Genomic DNA, 21,192 nt, shown 5'->3' with positions numbered 1-21,192 from the left:
CCTTGTTCACTCAGTACATTTCATTACCTTTGAAAACACCAGAAGAAATTTGGTGATAAGTCTTCAGGGTCCGGGTTGTACCCAGTGATCTGTCAGCAGAAGGTGCTAATGGCCACATCTTTTTGCTTTCCCCAGGACATACTTCCAAACCCAGAACAGTTCATTCCCAAGGTCATGAGACCTGCAGGGGGTAATAGCCACGTGGATGGAGAAGCTGCAGTAGGAGATGGGAGGACACGCTTCCTGCCTTTTCCGTCATTAGAGTGCCACTGAAGGAAGAGAGTGATCTCACCCACTTCCCCCTCCTCACTTCTACCTCCCGATAGTACTCCATGACAATCCATGAAACGGCTCAGGGGAAGGGAGACAGGAAAACGGAGAAAATCCATGATCCTTGTGTTGAATCCAACCCATGAACTTCTGGTTATTGCACCATCACCAGATGATGGGTCACTGTGCAAAACTCCTGGGCAGCATGTAATTGGCTGGACAGAAGAGTCAGAATGCAGAACTACATCCATGTATTGAATATCGAAGTACCTGCTGTGTAACCTATACTGGGTATAACTCCTGAGGGTAAACCACAACATATACTTATTAAAAGACTGGCTGGAGAAGCATGTGGCCAGGGATGACTCACCAACAACAGCAACCTAAATACTTCTGCTGGAGAAAGGCCGGAAAAATTCTGGAATACTACGTATTGCAGACGGATGTCTAGGAACACAAAATCCTTTTTCCAGTCTTGCTTAAAGTTTGACTGTTATTAAGATGGAACAGCAACTGAAAGATGTTATGGAACAAAGAGCTGCCCTTCAAAAGTTGTCCAAACTTCAGTATGCTTGTTTATGGAGTTATGGTTACAGTATGGAGTTCTGACTACACAGCATTGGGAATCAGATCTGCTGGCTGATAAATCCTGTGATGAACCACACTTATTTGCTTTCCCTTGTCAGCAGCCCGGCCCACATTTAGCTGCTTTGTAAACTCTGAGTTTAGATAGCTGTTTGGTAAGACACTGTTTCCAGTACATAATGTTTTAAACACCTAGGGCCCAAGGCTTCTGCAACTAGCCTGCATTCCTAGAAGTGGTTTTTAGTTTGTTCCATTCTTCTAACAACCCCCTGAAAGCCACGGCTCAGGCAGACAATTCTCCAAAGCACAGAAGCCACCAAATCCTTCTCCTATTTTTTGTGCAAGTGGAGTTCATTACCCAAGCTCTGCTTGTGCAAAAGTGGGGGGGGGGGTCCTCCCTTCTTGTTGCAACCTCCCATCCTGCATTGCATATTGTTTCAGGGTGTCCCTCAGACCTTCAGCAGCATCCTTCTGGGGGTGTACAGGTGCTTGAGGAAGAAAGGGAAAGTGCCAAACAAGAGCATCTGCAAACTCCTCCATTTGAGAAAGCCTTGTGTCATGGCTATGGCTATGAATATAGAGGACAGGTTGCTAGCCTTGCCTAAAAAGATTATGGACGATGGTATCTGCAGGCCAGAAGCAGAGTTAGCCTAGTCTCTCAATTCAAGGCCAGATATTCAGAACAGAACAGCCTTGGGGAGGAGTAAGAAACAAAGGAGTAACAATACAATATGGCCTTTAGCCAGTTACAAATAATATAATTAATATCAACAGATGTAATGTGTGTAGGGGTCTGGGTGTGAGAAACATCTGAAAACACTAATTTTGAAATTCTTTGTTATGATAAAAAGTAGCAAGAATGAATACAGCTTTTTTTTGCATACAAATAACATTGTATGGTGTTTGAAGCTGTAAGGTAATTAATCACCCAAGAACATGAGCCCCATAAGGTAGGATAGCTAGCTACTCTTAAAAATCCTTTAACTCTTTTAAAAACCTACAAATATGTGAGTCTGAACTGATCTATGAAGGTGCTTCTTGAAGTAACCTGCTTAAATTTGGTGAGAAATAATTAATGGCTTCAGCTAATAACGCTGATCTATGTAAAAATCAATGGATGAGATTATCAAATTCTTTAAAGTGAATGCTAAAGTGTAAATAGTTACATTTTAATAGAAAGGTGAAATAGAAGCAACGATTCTCTAATAATATTGGAGAATGCATAATACTCAAACTGAAACACTGTTGAGGGGTATTCTCTTGCCAAAGGAGACCAGTGATCTGATACAGAAAAGCTAACCAGACACCTAAGGCTCCTGAAGTACACCCATATATCTGCATCAGGCTTCACCAGAATCGCCTGGAAAACGTGGAGTACAACTAGTCCACCTGTGCATGCTCTTGGCAGATTATTCTAACCATTGTGAAGTTTTTTAAATAGGCAACCTGTATATTTTCTGGTAGGAACAGTATGCTGCTGATGCTGGAGTACTCCCACCCTGAGATGGTTTTAGTGTGCCTCTAGATTGTGCCCAGGATATTCAAGATGCTCTACATTTTGCCCCCCTCCCCCAGCCTATAAGCAGCATTGCCGAATGTGTGTCATGATAGATTATGCATAAAGTATAGCTCTGATGCCTGTTATTTAAGTTTTGTATTTAAAACAGCTATTAGCTGCCTTTCTACCTTATAGGAACCCAAGATGGCTATTAGGTAACCAAGAGCATGACAAGGGTAAGACAGTTATTTTACAACACAAATTCGATGCATAATAAGCATCTTTTACAGAATACTTTTATGAATCTCATGTTAAATATTTAAAAGTGAAGCAGTATGTTGAAACAAGGGTGGAAAGCATGTCTACCCAGCACACAAAGGCAGATGTGATTGACAGCCTGGACAAACTCCTTAGGGGTGTCATTACATGTCACTGGGTGGATGCTGACCTTGATGCCACTGGAGGTGAGCACCTATGCACAAAGCAACCCATTGCACAGACAGAAGATTTGGAGCACATATGAAACTGCCTTACACTGACTCTGGTCTATCACGATCAGTATTGTCCACTTGGATTGGCAGTGGCTCTTCAGGGTCTCAGGTAGAGGTCTTTCCTATTACCTACCTGATCCTTTTTTCTGGAGATTCTGGGGACTCAATTTGGGATCTTGTGTATGCCAAACAGATGCTTTGGACTGAGCTCTCCTTAATCTATCAAAGTTACCAGTCTGAGCTGCAATTCACTGAAGCAATGCTGGCAACAGAACTGGCAGGGGTGGGGAGAGGAATCTGAAAGAGTGTACTTGTAAACTGCAACAAGAGAAGCATCATCTTCTAAAAGGAGTTGTTTTAATTAATAATGTGATGTTGCTCCTTAAGGAGAGGTGTAATAAATGTTCACTTTTTTATTAGTTGGAAAAAAATGTCATTTGTCCACTGCAGCTAGGAAAAAATACCACTTGACAGCTGCATTTTTTATTAGTTGGGGGAAAAAATGTCATTTGTCAGTTCCAGTTGGAAAAGTACTAGCACCTGGGAATCAAACTGGCCCAAGCACTTGTTTGTACAGCTGCTCAGAAAGGAAAATTCTGTTGGACAGGAATGGTTGAGCTAAAAATACGCAGACAGAATAATGTAGAAGAATACGGCTAACACTCACTGCTTTATGGTCCTGTTAGGCAAGCAATCAGAAACTGGTTTTGTAATTGATTTCACTTTTAAATGGAGATAAAATGGAAGGCACAATTTAAATACCAAGGCAGTTGAGGACAGTGTGCATTTGTGATAGAGCAACAAAGACTTTCCCATTAAATGTTTCACTCTGCACTTTGTCACAATCAGTGTCTGACTTTTGCTGGAAGCCATAAAACAGTCTCAGCTAGCCTGGATCACTTAATCCCAACACAACTTGTTATGTTCTCCAAAAGCATGACATAAAGTAATCCCCAACTCTATTTTGTAACATTAATTCAATTCATTTAAAACATTTCTATCAAGCCTTATCTCCTCACGCTCAAAAGCTCTAATAGAAGGGCAGAAGCATAGTAAAGCTATTGGAGTGATGACGGATTACAAATATATGCTCTGGGAACAGAAAACCAATGAGCTTTTGGTGTGCTTTTTCAGGGAGGAAACATATTCTGTGTTACGAACTTGTCTTATGAAATACCATTCAATCTAATAATGACTCTACTAAGGCACTGGAAAGATTGTACTCAGCCTAAAACAATGGGAACCTATACAGAGTTTGCGGATAGCAGCCAGAACCTTAGTAGCCAGTAGTTGATGAAATCACAGGTGTCCATCTGTGGTTAATGTAAAGATGAACAGCTATTGTAATGGCAAAGCTTAATAAATTTATTCAACCACAGCAGGTGGGGTGGGAAGGAAAACAGAGATTTTTTCAAGATGCTTGGCATCCAGGACATGAGTTAACAAAAACCAGATACACAGTGGACATTTATTGCTAGCCCATGTACAGTCTAATCCTAAACCAAGTTAAAGCCTCGACTTCAATGGAGTTAGAAGTGTATAACTCTGTTTAGAACTACAGTGTTAGCCTTTTCCATGGACTGGCAGACAGTGGCTCTGCAATATCTTAAGCAGGAGATTTGACAGCTCTGCTACCCAAATTCCTTCTAACTGAAGATGCCAGGAACTAAACTTAGGACCTTAGCTGTTCTAGCACTGAACTTGTCTTCTCCATATACTAAGTAACATCCTCAAACAGCAAGACTGGTCCACTTAGCACTTCTAAGAATCTCCAACAGTGCTCAGTTTTACTATGGATTAAAGTAACTGCAGAGACAGAAACCCACCTTTTGCTTTTTTCTCCTCCCACTTTGCAGATTTTCTTCTCCTTCTTCAATAAGTTTTAGTGCCAGCTCTTTATTAACCTTGGGAAGTTTCTAATGAAAGAAAGGAGGAATCAAAAGGTTACAAACAGCAACAGTGGTCTGCAGACAATTTCCAAAGAACCGAAGCTGTATAATTTCTTGTATTAGAACCAACCAGAACATTTTTAAACACCCAACTCTCAGTGTGCATCCTTTCAAGCTCTTGAGAACTCTTTATCAACCTGGGTGTTCAGTTAAAGTAAGGGGAGAGGGAGAAAGAATATAAGCTCTTTTAGAGCAGACTGGCAAAGCCCCAAGCCTAAAGGTTCAACCTTAAAATGGAACACAGGATGTGCTGAAGAATAAATTGGAGAAGAACAGGGTGGGTGGGATTGAACCAGTGGGTGCTGCTGGGACAAAGAAGGAGAGAAGAAAACTATATCTCTCTGTGAATATGAAGGGCCAAACACAATCAGATGTCTTTCCAAATGAGTTAAGTGAGACACTCAGGTCCCTAGCAAGGGGAGAGAGCAAAACAAAAGAGAAAAGTGGTCCTCTTTGGTACTTTCCATGTCCAACTGGCTCTCTGACATGTTTTTAAATCAAGGTCAAAAAACACAAGTTTATTGATGCAGAAGTTTCTGTTAATAAAAAAAAGAAAGCACTTTAAGCCACATGCACACTCCTTCCTGCAGCACGAGAGTAATATGAATTTACTGAGTCCTCCAAATTATCTACACACATCCCCAATAGAAGCTTGCCACAATAATACAAGAAACAAAAGTGGTTGCTTATATTTTGTTTCTGTATCCCACATATCTATCTATACATGTATCTATATCTACATATCAATAGATAGACAGACAGACAGAGATATGAACAGTCTCCAGCTGCACTGGGGGTCTGGAGTCAATATTGCAACTCCAACTGATGTCAATAAAAACAAGCTAGAGCACTGATCCCCAACATGGTGCTCACTGGCACTGTGGTGCCTGCCAATACATTTTCAAGTGCCCACTTCCTTCTTTCCCAAAGTGTATTTTTCCTGAAGCAAAAAGCTATTCCTGACTTTGTTCTGATTCTCTGGAATCGCAGGTGCTTCAGAGAAGTTCAGGAGGCAACACCTTTCTTTCTTCCAGGAGCACCCACACAGTAACAGCTATTTCGCTCTCTTCCTCACCAATGTTTTATGTTTTAATTTCTGATTTTATGTCTTTGTATGTATTTTAACACTGTTTTAAATTTGTTTTAATGATACGTGTTGAGGGGGTTTGTTTTTAATGGTTTAAAATGTGATTTTATCATCTATGTTTTAAATTGCTAGTTCTCTTGGTGGTCCTTGTGAGGGGGAGAAAGGCGGGATACAAATTTTGTTCATAAATTTTCATCACAGGACACTTGGCTCGGAACCTCCCAATATCTGGTAATTGGACCCAGCCTCCATGGCGGCCACAGTGGTGGCACCACACAATGTTTTCAAAATTCCACAAGTACCCACAATCTCAACAAGGTTGGTAACCCCGTCTAAAGCATGGATACCTCTCTAATTGTTCTTCGTAATCATCAAAACCACAAATCACCAATTCATTTTTAAAAAATTAAAACAGAAAAAAAACCTTTGATTTGTAACCATGGAGTAAGAGATAATTTTGTAATCACACTTGTATTTGCCACAGAGAAAACTGGAAGCCTTTTATATTTATTTTTTCCCCTTCTAATTCCTTTACTTTTTATTGTCTTTAAAAATATTTTTTTTTAAAAGAAAGTGTGGATACCTCTTTATGAGGCTCAGGGCTTCTCATGTTACCCTGGTAATGTAGAAAGTCACTGAGATACCAAGACTCCCACAGCACCAGATTAACTTGAAAAAGGGTTTAAATCTCAGGTTGGCAGTGTTACACAGAAGAGGGCTTCTTCATATACTTACAAAGCTAGTCAGTTAAATTCTCAGTCCCTCCCCCCTTCAGATGAATTGGTATGTAACTATGATACAAAACCAGGGGAGTGCATTTTATTAAGTTCTCAATCCTTCCCCCCTTCAGATGAATTGGTATGTAACTGTGATACAGAACCAGGGGAGTGCATTTTATAGGGTTGCTAGGTCCAACTATCTGAGGACTTTGGGGGAAATATCTGAGGACTTTATTTATTTATTTATATAATTTCTATCCCGCCCTTCCCAACAAGTGGCTCAGGGCGGCTCACAACACAAGTACCACATAAATACAATTTAAGCATAAAAAAGTTAAAATAATTAATACATTTAAAATTTTTAAAACATTTAAACCATTTAAATATTTAAGACATTAGGGACAGTAACCTCTATTATAACTACACCTGATTTCTTGTTTCTTGTACCAGCTAGTCATAGGCCAGCCGGAAGTGGGTTGTCTTACAGGCCCTGCGGAACTGGGCAAGGTCCCGCAGGGCCCTCACCTCTTCCGGCAGCTGGTTCCACCAGGAGGGGGCCATGACAGAAAAGGCCCGGTCCCTGGTGGATTTTAAGCGGGCTTCTTTTAGCCCGGGGATAGCTAGGAGATTTCGAGTTCCCGATCTCAGTACTCTCTGGGGAACGTGTGGGGAGAGACGGTCCTTCAGGTAGGCAGGTCCTAGGCCATATAGGGCTTTAAAGGTAATAACCAATAACTTTGGGGGTGCAGCCAGGAGATTCTGGGGGTGGAGCCAGGAGCAAGGTTGTGACACGCACAATTGAACTCTGAAGAGAGTTCTGGTCATCACATGCAGGGGTTTTTTTGTAGCAGGAACTCCTTTGCATATTAGGCCACACACCCCTGATGTAGCCAATCCTCCAAGAGCTTGCAGGACTCTTATTACAGGGCCTACTGTAAGCTCTTGGAGGATTGGCTACATCAGAGGTGTGTAGCCCAATATGCAAAGGAGTTCCTGCTACGAAAAAAGCCCTGATCACATGTAAAGGTACTGTGCTCCTTTTAAATATCGTCACTTCACTGGAGGGGAGGGAGGCTGAGTAGGTACCAGATGCTATGCTGAAAATCTGGTACTTCTGCCTCAAAAAACAGCCCCCTCAGAGCCCCAGATACCAATTGATTGATTCTTCATTATACCCTATGAGGACCAGTCTCCATAAGGTATAATGGAGTTTCCAGCAGGAGGGCCTCCAAACCAGGAGATCCCCAGTTTCCAGCTGGGGATTGGCAACCATAGCGTTTGAACATCCCTTAAAGTTGACAATTACAAAGAATCTTTCAAAATCTTGTGGAAACTGTGAAATGGGCATGTGGCCCTATGGTATCAAGGTGATACAGTTTATTGCAGAACAGTGTAAGTTGTCAGCCAGAAAGTTCCACATTACATTTAAATCTTTTTTCGGCAGTTCTCAGTAGTAGCCTTTAGGAAGTCTCTGTCTCTCAACCTTAGTCCTGTTTCCCCCACTAGGAAAACCATGACTGACCTAACTTACAGGACTGTTAGAAGAATAACCAAAATAACAGATGTGAAGTTCTTTAGTAACCAAAAAGTGCTACACAAATGTTGGCTATTAATGTCCCAGATTGTTTATTATTTGATTCAATTAATTTAACACACAGTCAAGGGGCGAGGGAGATGCTTATGAAAGTCAAAAACTTTTGAAACTTATTTTATGAGGATTTATAGATTTACTACCTTCCAAATAATGGAGGAACTAATTTCAAATAAGCAGCACACAACTTCCTAAAATCATTAATGGACATTTTTCAAATTCAGTCTATACCTTTAGTTGTACTCTTTGTGCACGGGCTTCTTCTATCTTCTGCCTAATCTTCTCTTTCCTGTACTCCTCATAGGCAAATGGATTCACCATCATTTTAACCTGAGAATGTAAATAGTAGGTGGTAAAATGCAGGAAAAACCCCCAATTACTTGCAGATGATGTTCTGTTTTCCATTTTTCTCCTTTTTTTTTTTCCACTGTCCAAAGCAGATATAAAGTCTTAATTAGTTAGCCAGTTTACCTTATGATACAGTCTTATGTCCATGAAAAAGCCATGCATGTATGCACGGAGTAATGAAGATCCAATGAGATGTGTAAGCCCTGAAAAACACATGCAACAGGATGTTAATAGCTCAACCAACCTTAGGTACAACCCACAATCTACAAAGTCTTAAAACAAAGCAATTGTTTCTTTACACACATCTGGAATGCACTGCATGATAGGACAGCTGCCTGATTACCGTAGTTCTTACTTCTTATGCTATGAAAGGCCAAAAGGCAGCATCATTAGGGAAGAGAATATGGTCAGGCTGACAGGTCTACATCCTGGTTTATATTTTGATACTATTGTGTTTACTGAATAGTTTGCAAACTACCTTGGGGAACCATTAGGTTTAAAAGTTGGTCTATAAGCATGGTAATTAAACAATGAATAACATACCTAAATTTTCAAGGTCTTTTCTCGTGACAAATTTGTAATCATCATACACTGTTGTCTCTGGGTTCTCCTCCAGTTCTTCTGTTAGATTATCAAGGAATGAGCACCATTTTGGAGCAGGACCCAACACCTGCAGAGATAGTGAAGTTAAGATATACCCACAGTCCCACATTTTTGTGACAGCAGCACAGCTCAGTTTGGCAGTGCACATGGAGAAAATTGTCCTGTTTTTATGCTATTTTATGATTTTATCAGACTGGTTTACATGAATTGTCTCAAGCAGTACATATTAATGCAAATATTACTACAACATTATTGTTCATGTTACACAGATAATATTCTAGTTCTGTAACAGGGATTTACAGAGCCCTGATGCTTTACTCCTCTCAGCTTTCATAGAATCACAGAGTTGAAAGGGGCCATGCAGGCCATCTAGTCCAACCCCCTGCTCAACGCAGGATCAGCCTAGAGCATTCCTGACAAGTGTTTGTCCAGCTGCTGCTTTAAGACTGCCAGTGACAGGAGCTCACCACCTTCCTCAGTAGCTGATTCCACCGTTAAACAACTCTTACTGTAACAAAGTTCTTCCTAATATCTAGCCGGAACCTTCATGCCCTTAATTTAAACCCATTATTGTGAGTCATATCCTCTGCTGCCAACAAAAACAGCTCCCTGCCCTCCTCTGAATGACAGCCCTTCAAATACTTAAAGAGAGCAATCAAGTCCCCCTCAACCTTCTTTTCTCCAGACTGAACATTCCCAAGTCCCTCAGCTTTTCCTCATAGGGCTTGGCCTCCAGGCCCCTGATCATCCTTCGTTGTTCCCCTCTGCACCCTCTCCGATCTGTCCACATCCTTTTTGAAGTGAGGCCCTCCAGAAGTGCACACAATACTCCAGGTTTCCTTCATTTCAGTGATAAAAAAACTAGTTAACATCTCCTGACTTTAATTGCCAGAGCTATCATGGCATGGTGTAGATTTTCACAGCTGGAATTAGCCCCCACTACCTGGGAAGTGCAGTGTTTCAGTCCTCCTCCTTCACTTTCCTTGGAATGTGACTGTAATGCCTTCGACACACGTACACACTCACTCTCACATTCACATAAAGGAAGGATTCAAGCAGGACCGTACAACTGATTCACTGACAAAGGAATACGAAATTAAACAGGTTAAGAGAAACACGTTTTACAGATCTGTATATTCCTTCTCAGGATCAGTGATGATTTCAAACGTGTAAGGGGCGGGGGAAAGTTCACATTACTGTATTTTAAAATGCAAGTTACCATTTCATTTAAAAATCAGGTTTGCTGAATGTTTTCCCCACTGGCAATCTCTCTCTTCCACTGCCATGCAAACCCAGTCACACCCACTGAAGTTAGACTACTGCTGCCCAGTGCATCAAGCTGAACATCAAAAGCTGCCTTTCCAGAGGAAAAGAAACAGGAAATAATGGCAAGGTTGAAAGACCAATCTTTCTATGAAACAGAACTCTTCCTAGCCATTTCCTTTTCTATTGCATCAATGGTGATAACCATGGTGGAAATAAACAAGACACAGCAAAAGACACTCCTGTTATTTGAGTACCAAAAACAACTGGTGCAGCACATAAATTGTCTTAACATGCTTGAGATGATTTTATACCCTGCCTTTCTCTCACCATGAGGGTGAAAGTGACATACAAAACACTTGAATATTAAGCAAAAAAAGCCAACAGGCTTCTAAAGATGCTGCACTCCAGAGAAAACATTTCAAATTGTTTCTAACGATTTATCTTCTTCAGTTCTGTGCAATTCAGGAATACTTCCTAGGCATTTAGTATGAGTGGTGGCTGGTACTGGCGTTAACTGGACACCTACATTCTTGCAACAGGCTGCTCATGTGTATTGCCACCCGTGGAAGCTGTCCCCTCTTTTGAAATGTCCTAGCCAAATCATAAAAGTGGCATAATAAATATGATTTTGATGTGCCTTTTTCCAAACCGCACTGCCAGTCTGGCATTCAGAACAGCCGCATCAAGCAGTGGTTTAAGTGTATTAAAGTTAGTCATCTGCTCTAAGTGCATGCTATTAGGTGACTACGTTTCCACACTGTGTACAACTACACATGGTTGCCTTAAGCAACTATTAAAGAGGAATAATAATACACAGTAGGATATTCTTTGAGAGCTACTTTCAAAAGCTTAAAAGAGCTTATGCATGAGCCCAAGCCATTTCTTGTTCGGATTTCATTTTTATGTTACTGTATTTTACACCTGTTCTCTCAAATCAAGCAAATTCCAAAGACTGATGTTGCAATATGGGATCTTCACATACAAATTTACCGGATATGGAATATAGGTTTCATTTACAATACTGGTTGCTAACAGATTATGCTTCAGTGAATGTGTATATGTCTGCTTCTAAGTCTGCAGGATCAAGAATTTTCAATTGCAACTGTCTCTGAAGCTCCCTATGTATCCAGCAAATTTAGTCTGACATTTCCTAAGCCATGTTTAGAGATGGAGAATCCTTGCAAATGTGCATGGGAAGTGAGAGAGTGTATATGCATACACACAGCAAAAATAACATCTAGGCCAAAGATCAAGGATCCCACTTCCTGGCCCTGGAAAAGACTGTTGCATTCTGACATGACACACATGAAGTTCTGGAACATCTCTGTGTAAACCAAGTTTACAATCTTACTACCCCTTATTGTGAGATAAGGGGAAGCGATCCTGAAACGGCAGAGATATAAGAAGCGAGACATCTGGAACTGAGGCACCTGGCAAAAGATGTCAACAAGGACACAGCAAGAACTACCTACACCTGCATTTTTGGAGAGTAAGAGGGAGGGGCAAATGAGGTAAAGAAAAAGCAAAGAAGGACCATAGGCACTGTGATGTAATCAGCCCTACAATGGAGGGGGTCAGAGATGGGCCAGGCAAAGTTTACTTAGCATCAGTGGAACTCTCCTGCTTGGGTAGTGCTTGCATGCAATTAACAGGTTTGGCCAACCTTGGGGAGAATGAGAAGCGTGAATTAGATGAGCTTAGGATGCTTAGATGCAGGGTTTTTTTCTGGGGGAATGTGGTGGAACAAAGCTCCAGAACCTCCTTGTAAAAACAAAATTCTTTTTAAAAGTTCATGAGGGGTACCCATATGTTTCTCATTCATTTCCCTCTTGAGAGTTCCAGCACCTCTTTTTCCAGAAAAAAGCCCTACTTAGATGTTTCCCAATAAAGCTTTATTAAAGGATCCTTGCCTAAGACTCTGTTCGCTGTTGGCTCAAAAGCCCACAGGCCCAGAGCCATTCTCAAGAGTCTGATCAGCTCTGGGATAAGGAGTTAAGGGACTGCAAGTACAACTTTGTATCCAAGAAGCATGCATTTTAAATGACTAAAACTACTTTCAATGAAAAAATGAGACGTTCGATCCTCAGTCAAACTCCTGACATAATCATTCCCCTCCACTATAATTAGCAGAAAGCAAACATGATTTTTTGAACAGAGGGAGTTCAACAATACTGCAGTTATGGCAGTCCGAACACTTAATTGTTTCAACAGGTTCAATCATTTTCAAATGTGATATAAATCTTGTCTGGTTTTTCATTTGGATGAAAGACTTTGGACAGACAGTAGAAGAACTATGGGCTGGATTCAAACACTGGCAATGCCTTCCCTCTCTTACTGCAGCCCGCCAAGCCCCAGCACTGGGGGGGGGGGGGAGGAGGAGAAGAAGAAGATGACAACATAAGAACATAACAGAAGTCATGTTGGATCAGGCCAATGGCCCATCCAGTCCAACACTCCTGTGTCACACAGTGGCCAACATATGTGTGTACATACATATATATATATACACACACACACACACACACACACACATACATACACACACACACTGTGGCTAATAGCCACTGATGGACCTCTGCTGCATATTTTTATCTAATCCCCTCTTAAAGCTGGCTATGCTTATAAATGATGATATTGGATTTATATCCTGCCCTTCACTCTGAATCTCAGAGTCTCAGAGCAGCTCACAACCTCCTTTATCTTCCTCCCCCACAACAAACACCCTGTGAGGTAAGCAGGGCTGAGAGAGCTCTCACAGAAGCTGTCCTTTTCAAGAACAAGCTCTGCAAGAACCATGGCTGACCCAAGACCATTCCAGCAGCTGCAGGTGTAGAAGTGGGGAATCAAACCCGATTCTCCCAGATAAGAGCCCACGCACTTAACCACTACACCAGGGGTGGGGAACCTCTATCCCGAGGGCCGTATGTAGCCCTTGGGGTCACTTGGTATGGTCGAGGATTGCTGGACCGAACTGAGTCATGTGGCAGCCTCCCTGGGGCCTGGCTGGCCAGCAAAGATCGTGGGGCCCAGCCGCACTGTGCAACAGCCTCCCCAGAGCCAGGCAGGGATCACAGGGCCCAGATGTACTGTGTGGCAGCCTCCCTGGGGCCTGGCTGGCCAGCCAGAATTGCTGCAGGGCCTGGAAAAGTTACTGTCATAGTTCAGTTTGCACTTGATTATCCCAGATGGTGTGGCCTAATATGCTAATATGTGTGTGACCTAAGATGCTAATATTAGGGGATGTGGTCTAATATGCTACTGAGTTCCTGCTGAGCTTTTTTGTAGAACTATGCATTTGCCTAGGGCAGCAGGCCAGGTGTGTGTGTGTGTGTGTGTGTGTGTGTGTGCCAGATTAGGTTCTCCCTACATGACTTCAAATAGAAAAACAATTATTTGCATTAATTTTGCCAGTTTGAATTGTTCTCCCTCAGTGGAGCACTGTTTTTTAAGTTGATAATTTTTTATGGTTCGTGAATAATGTTATAAATATCCATATGGCCCTTGGCAGAAAAAAGGTTCCCCACCCCTGTACTACACCAAACTGGCTCTCTATAGTGGAGAAGCAGTGCCTTGAGAGGAAGAATAAGCAAAAACCACCCTTTCTACCTCTGCCAAAGGGAAGTGGATCCAGCTCAATAACTCAAATGGTTGTTAACATCTGCTTAGGTGGACACCTTTTGTAATAAATCTGAGTAACAGTGGTGGACATCCATTCAGCCCTGGACTGTGCAGAGTGGGACTTCCCTGCTTCCCTTCCTGCTGCAACCTGCAGGTCCCCTGACATTTTGTCTCTGGAAGTAAGTGACCCCCTCAGGAACAGCATATGAGGGAGAAATCAGCAAAAATTGTAAATGGAAATGCCATTCCATTTGAAAAACTGTATGGCTGGTTCATGCCAACATGTCCAAAGTGAAGAATTTTGCAAATATCAAGATACAATAAGATTTTACCATAAATGCAACAAAAAATGAGAACTTTGTACATCATAAAGCCCTACAAATACAATAGCCTTCCTCCCAGAGTATCACAATACAATGTCAGAAAAGAAATACAGCATAACATGTTGTTGTTGTTGTTGTTGTTGTTAAGGCTGCAATAGGGTTTGGCATTCTTCAAACCAGATTTCAGATACATCTGGATGTCTACAATGGATTTTTACAAGAACACAAGCAAATTTGCCCAATGTCCTTCAAAGCTCTGGAGAGGCAGTATGCTTGCAGCAACAACACATAGGAATCTCCTGCTTGGTTTGTCTTGTGAACACCATAACTGGGGAGCCACCAAGCCAAACAAAACTCACCATCCATTCATTGCAACCTATCGGATCTTTGGTAATCCCATCTCAGCATTCCTACGCAGAAGCCAAAGCAACTGAGCCAGCCCCTGGAAGGTCCAGAAGACACATCCTGCAGGTTGGGCGAACTTGTTCCAACATGGCTCCTGCAGCTGCAGCCCAGATTGTAATGGAGTGCACTGGATAGTAAAGGAAGTCCCTTTGGCCCTGCCACTTAGTCCTCTAGCACTGTAAGGATACCCTTTTTAGCCTTCCTCCCATAGAATCACAAAACAAAGAGCACAGAGGACTATCCACTAAAATAGGCCTTGGTTTCTGTGAAACATGCTACAGAAGACAAAAAGAAAACAATAAGGCTTGCAGCCTCTGAATGCAGCTTAAATTTAAAATTTAGATCCAGCATTTGTTTTCTGCCAGAAGAGTTGTTGTTTTTTTTTGGGGGGGGGGGGGGGGAAGGATTTTTTTGTTGATTCCCCTTCCATTGCAAAACCCCCAAAATGCCCGGCACAGTTTCTAGGTATTGCCTGAATGCCAGGGAGCAGCATTTTGGGTGGCAGACTAACAGCAGTGAGCATGAAGGACTTGCAGTACTTACAATACAACCATATTACCTGTTGAAATTCTGCACTGTAAATAAAGGAGATGCATAAAAGCAATGAACTTCCTTATTTCATTCATAACATCTCCTAACTCTTACATTCAGACCAATTTCACACTAACCTTACGCCGCTCTCACGTTCATCTTCTCAGCAGGGCTGCCTTCCAATTTCACACTATCTGCCCCAGAGCCACAGCAAGCATTGGCGTTTTTGCGCAGCAAACAGAAGCTGATAAAAACCAGTTTCTGTTTGCTGCGCAAAAACGCCGACGCTTGCTGCAGCCCCGGGGTAGATAGTGTGAAATCGGGAAGCCCCGCTGAGAAGACGAACATGAGAGCGGCATAAGATGAGTGGGAAACTGGTCTCAGTCTTCTGTGTGAGTTACAGTGTAGTCCTAAACAGAATTACACCCTTCCGAGCCCAATGACTTGAGTCGATTCAGATGTGCTGATCTGCATAGGATGGCAGACAGACACGCTCACAGTGAGATCCAGTCTATAACAGACCTCTGCAAAGTTCAGAAACTGCTCCAAAATCTATAACGCTGCTCCACGGGCAGACTATATTCCGACCCATGCGTTCTACCTAAAATAAAATAGAGCACACACACACACAAAGCTAAAATGGCACTGATTCATGTTAACAAAGCAAGAATATGCATACTCAGTTAATGCTTCATGTTAACAAAGCAAGAATATGCATACTCAGTCTGAACAGTTAAAGAACAACCAGCTTGGGTTCAGATTCCAAATATGTATGTTTGCTTAAAAAGTGAAGATGTAGTTCAGCTCAAATCCCATTTAAGCCGGCATTCTTTGCAAGAACTCTGGCACCACCAAGTACTTTCTACTTTGATGTGTGTGTGGGGGGGGAGCCACAATATCAGTCACTCACCTACACATCACCTCAACAGAAGACTCCCACCATGAGTAAACCTGCAGATTCTGAAAATGAGATGCTTTTGGATAAGATTATGTTCCTAAGAATGTTTTCTTTTTTTGCATACCCTCAAATGACTGCGCATCACATCCCCACACTTCTGGTGATAACACCTTTAGACAACCATAAAAAACTCCTTGGAGTGCATGACCAAATTAAGTATAGTCTGCACTATTACATTTGTAGTTCTAGCATGATCTGATAAGAAGCGCTGCTTTCATTCATCCTTGCCAATTTGGCATGTAATCCTCACATCTGCCAGGGGTTTTGTTTGTTTTTGTTTCAGCCCCTGTTAAACTGCCAACAGGTCAAACTCCCAGTGCCTTGTGGGGCTTTCAGGGCTCATGGATGTGTTACTCATCGTCTGAGCAAGAAGCCTGAAGGAAGAGGATACATTAAACAATTTGTCAGGAGCAGACAGGATAAATTGCTCCTTAGAACTCTAAATAAAACAGAATTGCCCCTCTCTAGACACTTTCCACTCATTTCCTTTTTTGTTGGTCATCTTTTTTTATTTCCCTCTCTCCCAATGGCCTCTTTTGAGATCCTAAATTAAAATATTCCTGTTGTTTTGTCCTCTAATCCATACTTGCCCTTTGTGGACCCAGAGTCTCTGAGTCACGTAGCCTGAAAAATGGAAATGTGGCCAACATTCTGCCTGCCACAACCATCCAGTCCCCAGATTCACCAACTTGTAGGTCAACCACCATATAGCTACATCATTGAGACAAGGAGACCAAGAAATGGCCAAACTGAGCAGGCCAGAACCTATTTAGAAGCCATATACATTCCCATGTTCACAACAGAGCATACTGTATATTTAGGGCCTAAATTGGGGGTAGGAAGCCTTCCTGTCCTGAATGTGTGTGTGTGGAGGGGGAGATAACATCTACCTGTGGAGATGTTGGGATGCCAGCAAACCAATGTGGAGGGAGAAGGAAGGACACAAAGGTTGACCTTGGTAGGACACACTGCCAGCAAAACAAGCCTAAGCAGTGCTTCTGTACGTTAGAGGCTTGCCTTGAAGCCAGCTGCAGAAGTCTGGGTGGAGAAAACAAGCATGCTAAATCAATCACAGATTTTCCCAGGGGAAGCCCACCTGAGTCCGAGTTTGCAAGGTTTTTTTTTTTTTTTTTAGGAAAGCTGCTCAAACCTCTCTTTCAGGAGTTAATTCTGCAGCACCCTACCAATTTTTTAAAAATCAGGTGGCTGGGTCTACAGACCAAAATATTAAAAAAAACCTTCTGAATTATTATAAATTATTGTTCCCTCCACTTTTATGTTTCCTGTTGTAAGATAAAAGCAGGATGTATTTTTAAAGAAGTAAACAGACTTTCTCACCAGTGGCCCCCCACCATTCTATTTTATTTCCTTCATTTGTGCCCTGTCTATCTGGGACCCAAAGCATCTTACACAGTTCTCACTTCCATTTTTATCCTTGCAACAACCATGTGAGAAAGGTTAGGCCAAAAGTGTGTTGCTGGCCCAAGGTAACCCTGCAAGCTTACATGGCGGAGTTTGGAGGAATTCAAACCTGGGTCTCCCAGACCTTAGTCTGAAACTCTGATTACTATGCCACAATAGCTGCCTATGGAATTAAATTCCAAAATAAGCCCTCTGTTGCTCAAGCCTTCCATCATGCTGTAAACAGGACAAGTGATATCTCTTTAGAAGGTATTTTGGAACTGGGTGCATCTCAGGGTAGTAAGTTATCTGTCCTTAGTAAAAGGAGGAAACCATTTCTCTTTCCAGTGGCAGCTCTGGGTTATCTAAAGTCCCACCCCTTAGGAATAAGGTCTAGGCAGACTGAGGTCGTCATGAAGTTATAGAATGAAGTGCACTGCTTTAGACTACAGGGAATGGCTGACATTTTGTCAAAGTTCCTTACTGTGTCCCCCTGAGTAGAAAACAAGAACAGAACATGAAAGGCTAAGGCACTAACCAATACTCCCTTTAAGCTGTGGAGTCTTGTGATCAAAAATTCTACTTTGTGAGCTATTGGCATTAGGGTTGTGAGCTACTGCATTGCTTAGTTTGCTCTGAGGCCACTTTTCCTCAGCTAAGCCAAAAATGTCTGAGCTGGTGGCTTCAAAAACCAAGCTAGCTCACACTAACTCAGTTTAGAGGGAACACTAGTGCTAACCTTTTATACACATGATGTTTTTACATGGGGAAATGTCATAAAGATGACTGTCCCCACCTGACATGCTGAAAGCTCATTTATCCCCTTGTTTCACTGTAACTGCAGGCAGCATCTAAGGTAGTATGGAATCCCCATACCTGCCTCGAGATCTGGATCCCCAGCACGGTGACCATGGGTGCCATGGTGCCTGCCAGTGCCTTTCCTGCCACCCATCAGGTGTTGTTTTTTTTTTAAATTTGTGGGGCCAGATGGTGGTCAGACCAGCAAGGCTTTTGATAGGCTGTGCAGAATTTGAAAAACTTTGCTTTGGCAGTGGCTGCCATCACAGCACAAGGATCTTCACTTGTGACTAAAGGTATACTGTGGCAACCATTTTGTGGCTGGCTCTGCATCCTGTGGCAGCCATTTTGTGACTGCACCCACTGCACTATTTATTTATTTATTTATTTGGTGACTTCTATCCCGCCCTTCCCACAAGTGGCTCAGGGCGGCTTACAACAACAATAAAACAATAAAACAGTAAAATCAGAGCAAGTTATTACCTCTAAAATCAGACAATTAAAACCTAAAAACCTTAAAATTAAACATTAAACTATACAGTATAAACACAAAAATCTGGTAGCTACATTATCTCATCAGGCATAGGCTAACCGGAAGAGGGCTGTCTTACAGGCCCTGCGGAACTGAGCAAGGTCCCGCAGGGCCCTCACCTCTTCCGGTAGCTGGTTCCACCACATAGGGGCCATTGTGGAAAAGGCCCTGTCTCTAGTTGCCTTGAGACGCACTTCCTTGGGCCCGGGGATGATGAGCAGATTTTGAGTGCCAGACCTCAGTGCTCTCTGGGGAACGTGTGGGGAGAGACGGTCCCTCAGGTAGGCAGGTCCCAGGCCATATAGGGCTTTAAAGGTGATGACCAGCACCTTGTACCGGACTCGGTATATTATTGGAAGCCAGTGCAGAGCCCGAAGGCCCGGCCGGATGTGCCCCCACCTTGGGAGGCCCAGTAACAGCCGGGCCGCGGCATTCTGCACTAGCTGCAATTTCCGGGTCCGGCACAGGGGCAGCCCCATGTAGAGGGCATTGCAGTAATCCAACCTCGAGGTGACCGTGGCATGGATCACTGTTGCTAGGTCGTCGGGGGCCAGGAAGGGGGCCAACTGCCTTGCCCGTCTAAGATGAAAAAACGCGGACTTGGCAGTGGCCGCTATCTGAGCCTCCATCTTTAGGGACGGCTCCAATAGCACCCCCAGGCTCCTGACCCTGTCCGCTGGCCTCAGCGGTACACCGTCAAAAGCTGGCAGAGGGATTTCCCCTCCTGGTCCCCGACGGCCCAAACAAAGGACCTCTGTCTTCGCAGGATTCAATGTCAGTCCACTCAGTCTGAGCCACTCAGCCACGGCCTGTAGTGCCCGGTCCAGGTTTTCTGGGGCGCAGACCGGTCGGCCGTCCATAAGTAGATAGAGCTGGGTGTCATCAGCATACTGGTGACACCCCAGCCCATACCTTCGGGCAATCTGGGCAAGAGGTCGCATATAGATGTTAAACAACATCGGGGAGAGAACCGCTCCCTGGGGCACCCCACAGTTAAGTGAGCGCCTCTGGGACAGTTCCCCCCCAATCGCGACCCTTTGTCCCCGACCCTCAAGGAAGGAGGAAAGCCACTGCAAGGCCAACCCCTGAATCCCCGCGTCGGCAAGGTGGCAAGTCAGCAGCCGATGGTCGACCGTATCGAATGCCGCCGATAGGTCCAACAACATCAGTACTGCCGAGCCACCCCGATCCAGATGCCGTTGAAGGTCATCCACCAGGGCAACCAACACCGTCTCCGTCCCGTGACCTGGGCGGAAGCCGGACTGAAGTGGGTCAAGGATGGAAGCGTCCTCCAGGAAAGTCTGTAGCTGCCTCGCCACTGCCCTCTCAATAAGTTTGCCCAAAAAGGGCAGGTTTGAGACCGGCCTATAGTGTGCCAATTGGGCCGGGTCTAAAGATGGTTTTTTTAAGAGGGGCCGGACCACGGCCTCTTTAAGGGGCGCTGGAAAAAGCCCTTCCGTTAGGGCCTATGAGAATTCCAGTGGTGCCTGCACCACTGCTCTAGATGTAAGCAGACTTTCCCTACTGATTCTGAAAATTCTACAGCAGCATCACAGGGCTCACCAACACAGTGACTAGTGTTGAACCAGTTCAGGTAGTTGTCCATAAGACAGCTCTAACCCACAATCCCCAGCTGGTAATCAATAATACAGGCTTGGATCCAAGTGGGTATTTCTGTGGGTTCAAGTCCTTGTGTCTGCAGAGCACAGCCTTCTCCCTCCCACAGCAGCCCGAAATACCTCCCTGTTCCTGGGGGTACAGGATTTTGATTGTGCCACAAGTGGGAATTTGAGTGTGCCACAAGAGGGGGGAGGTGAGAAAGTCATACTCTGCAGTTACAATAACTTGCTGTTGCCCACAGGAACAGCAGCCTGGATCCACCCAGTGTCTTGCTTCTAGCAGGGATAGCTGTGCTTCACATCTGTTTGCTAGCACCCTTCCCAACAGAGCAGCCAAATGTGTTAAAAGATTCTACAGGATGACCAGAAAATTATTTCCAAGTGACACATGCTGGACAGTTTCCGCACCTATGCTCACAGGCGTGTATTTCCTTTGCGGCAACAGGTTACGATGAGAAGTAGAGGATTTCCTTTGTTGTGAATAAGCTCAACTGTGCTACTTTTTAGACCAAAAGCCCTTATCTGAAAACAGATAGGAAGCCCATACTTCCTGTTTGTGGAGGCAAAACAACGCTGTCGTCAAATGCCTGCTCAGTAGTC

The 21,192-nt window shown here is 43.4% G+C and overlaps 1 protein-coding gene across 1 annotated transcript in view; it reads right to left on the bottom strand.

The window, feature by feature from the left end:
* NOL10 (nucleolar protein 10) overlaps positions 1-21,192 on the bottom strand; it is a 72,684-nt gene that overhangs the window by 10,713 nt on the left and 40,779 nt on the right. The window contains exons 14-17 of the mRNA XM_060233933.1: positions 9,082-9,208; positions 8,662-8,741; positions 8,422-8,520; positions 4,671-4,760 (exon numbers count right to left, since the gene is read on the bottom strand). Of these exons, the coding sequence (XP_060089916.1) occupies positions 4,671-4,760; positions 8,422-8,520; positions 8,662-8,741; positions 9,082-9,208 (396 nt within the window). The remainder of the gene's footprint in view (positions 1-4,670; positions 4,761-8,421; positions 8,521-8,661; positions 8,742-9,081; positions 9,209-21,192) is intronic.

The sequence above is a fragment of the Heteronotia binoei genome, chromosome 1 (genome assembly GCF_032191835.1).
Source record: "Heteronotia binoei isolate CCM8104 ecotype False Entrance Well chromosome 1, APGP_CSIRO_Hbin_v1, whole genome shotgun sequence".
NCBI classification, from domain to species: Eukaryota; Metazoa; Chordata; class Lepidosauria; order Squamata; family Gekkonidae; genus Heteronotia; species Heteronotia binoei.
The sequence above is the reverse complement of the archived record's forward strand: the minus strand, read 5'-3'. Positions and strand labels throughout refer to the sequence as shown.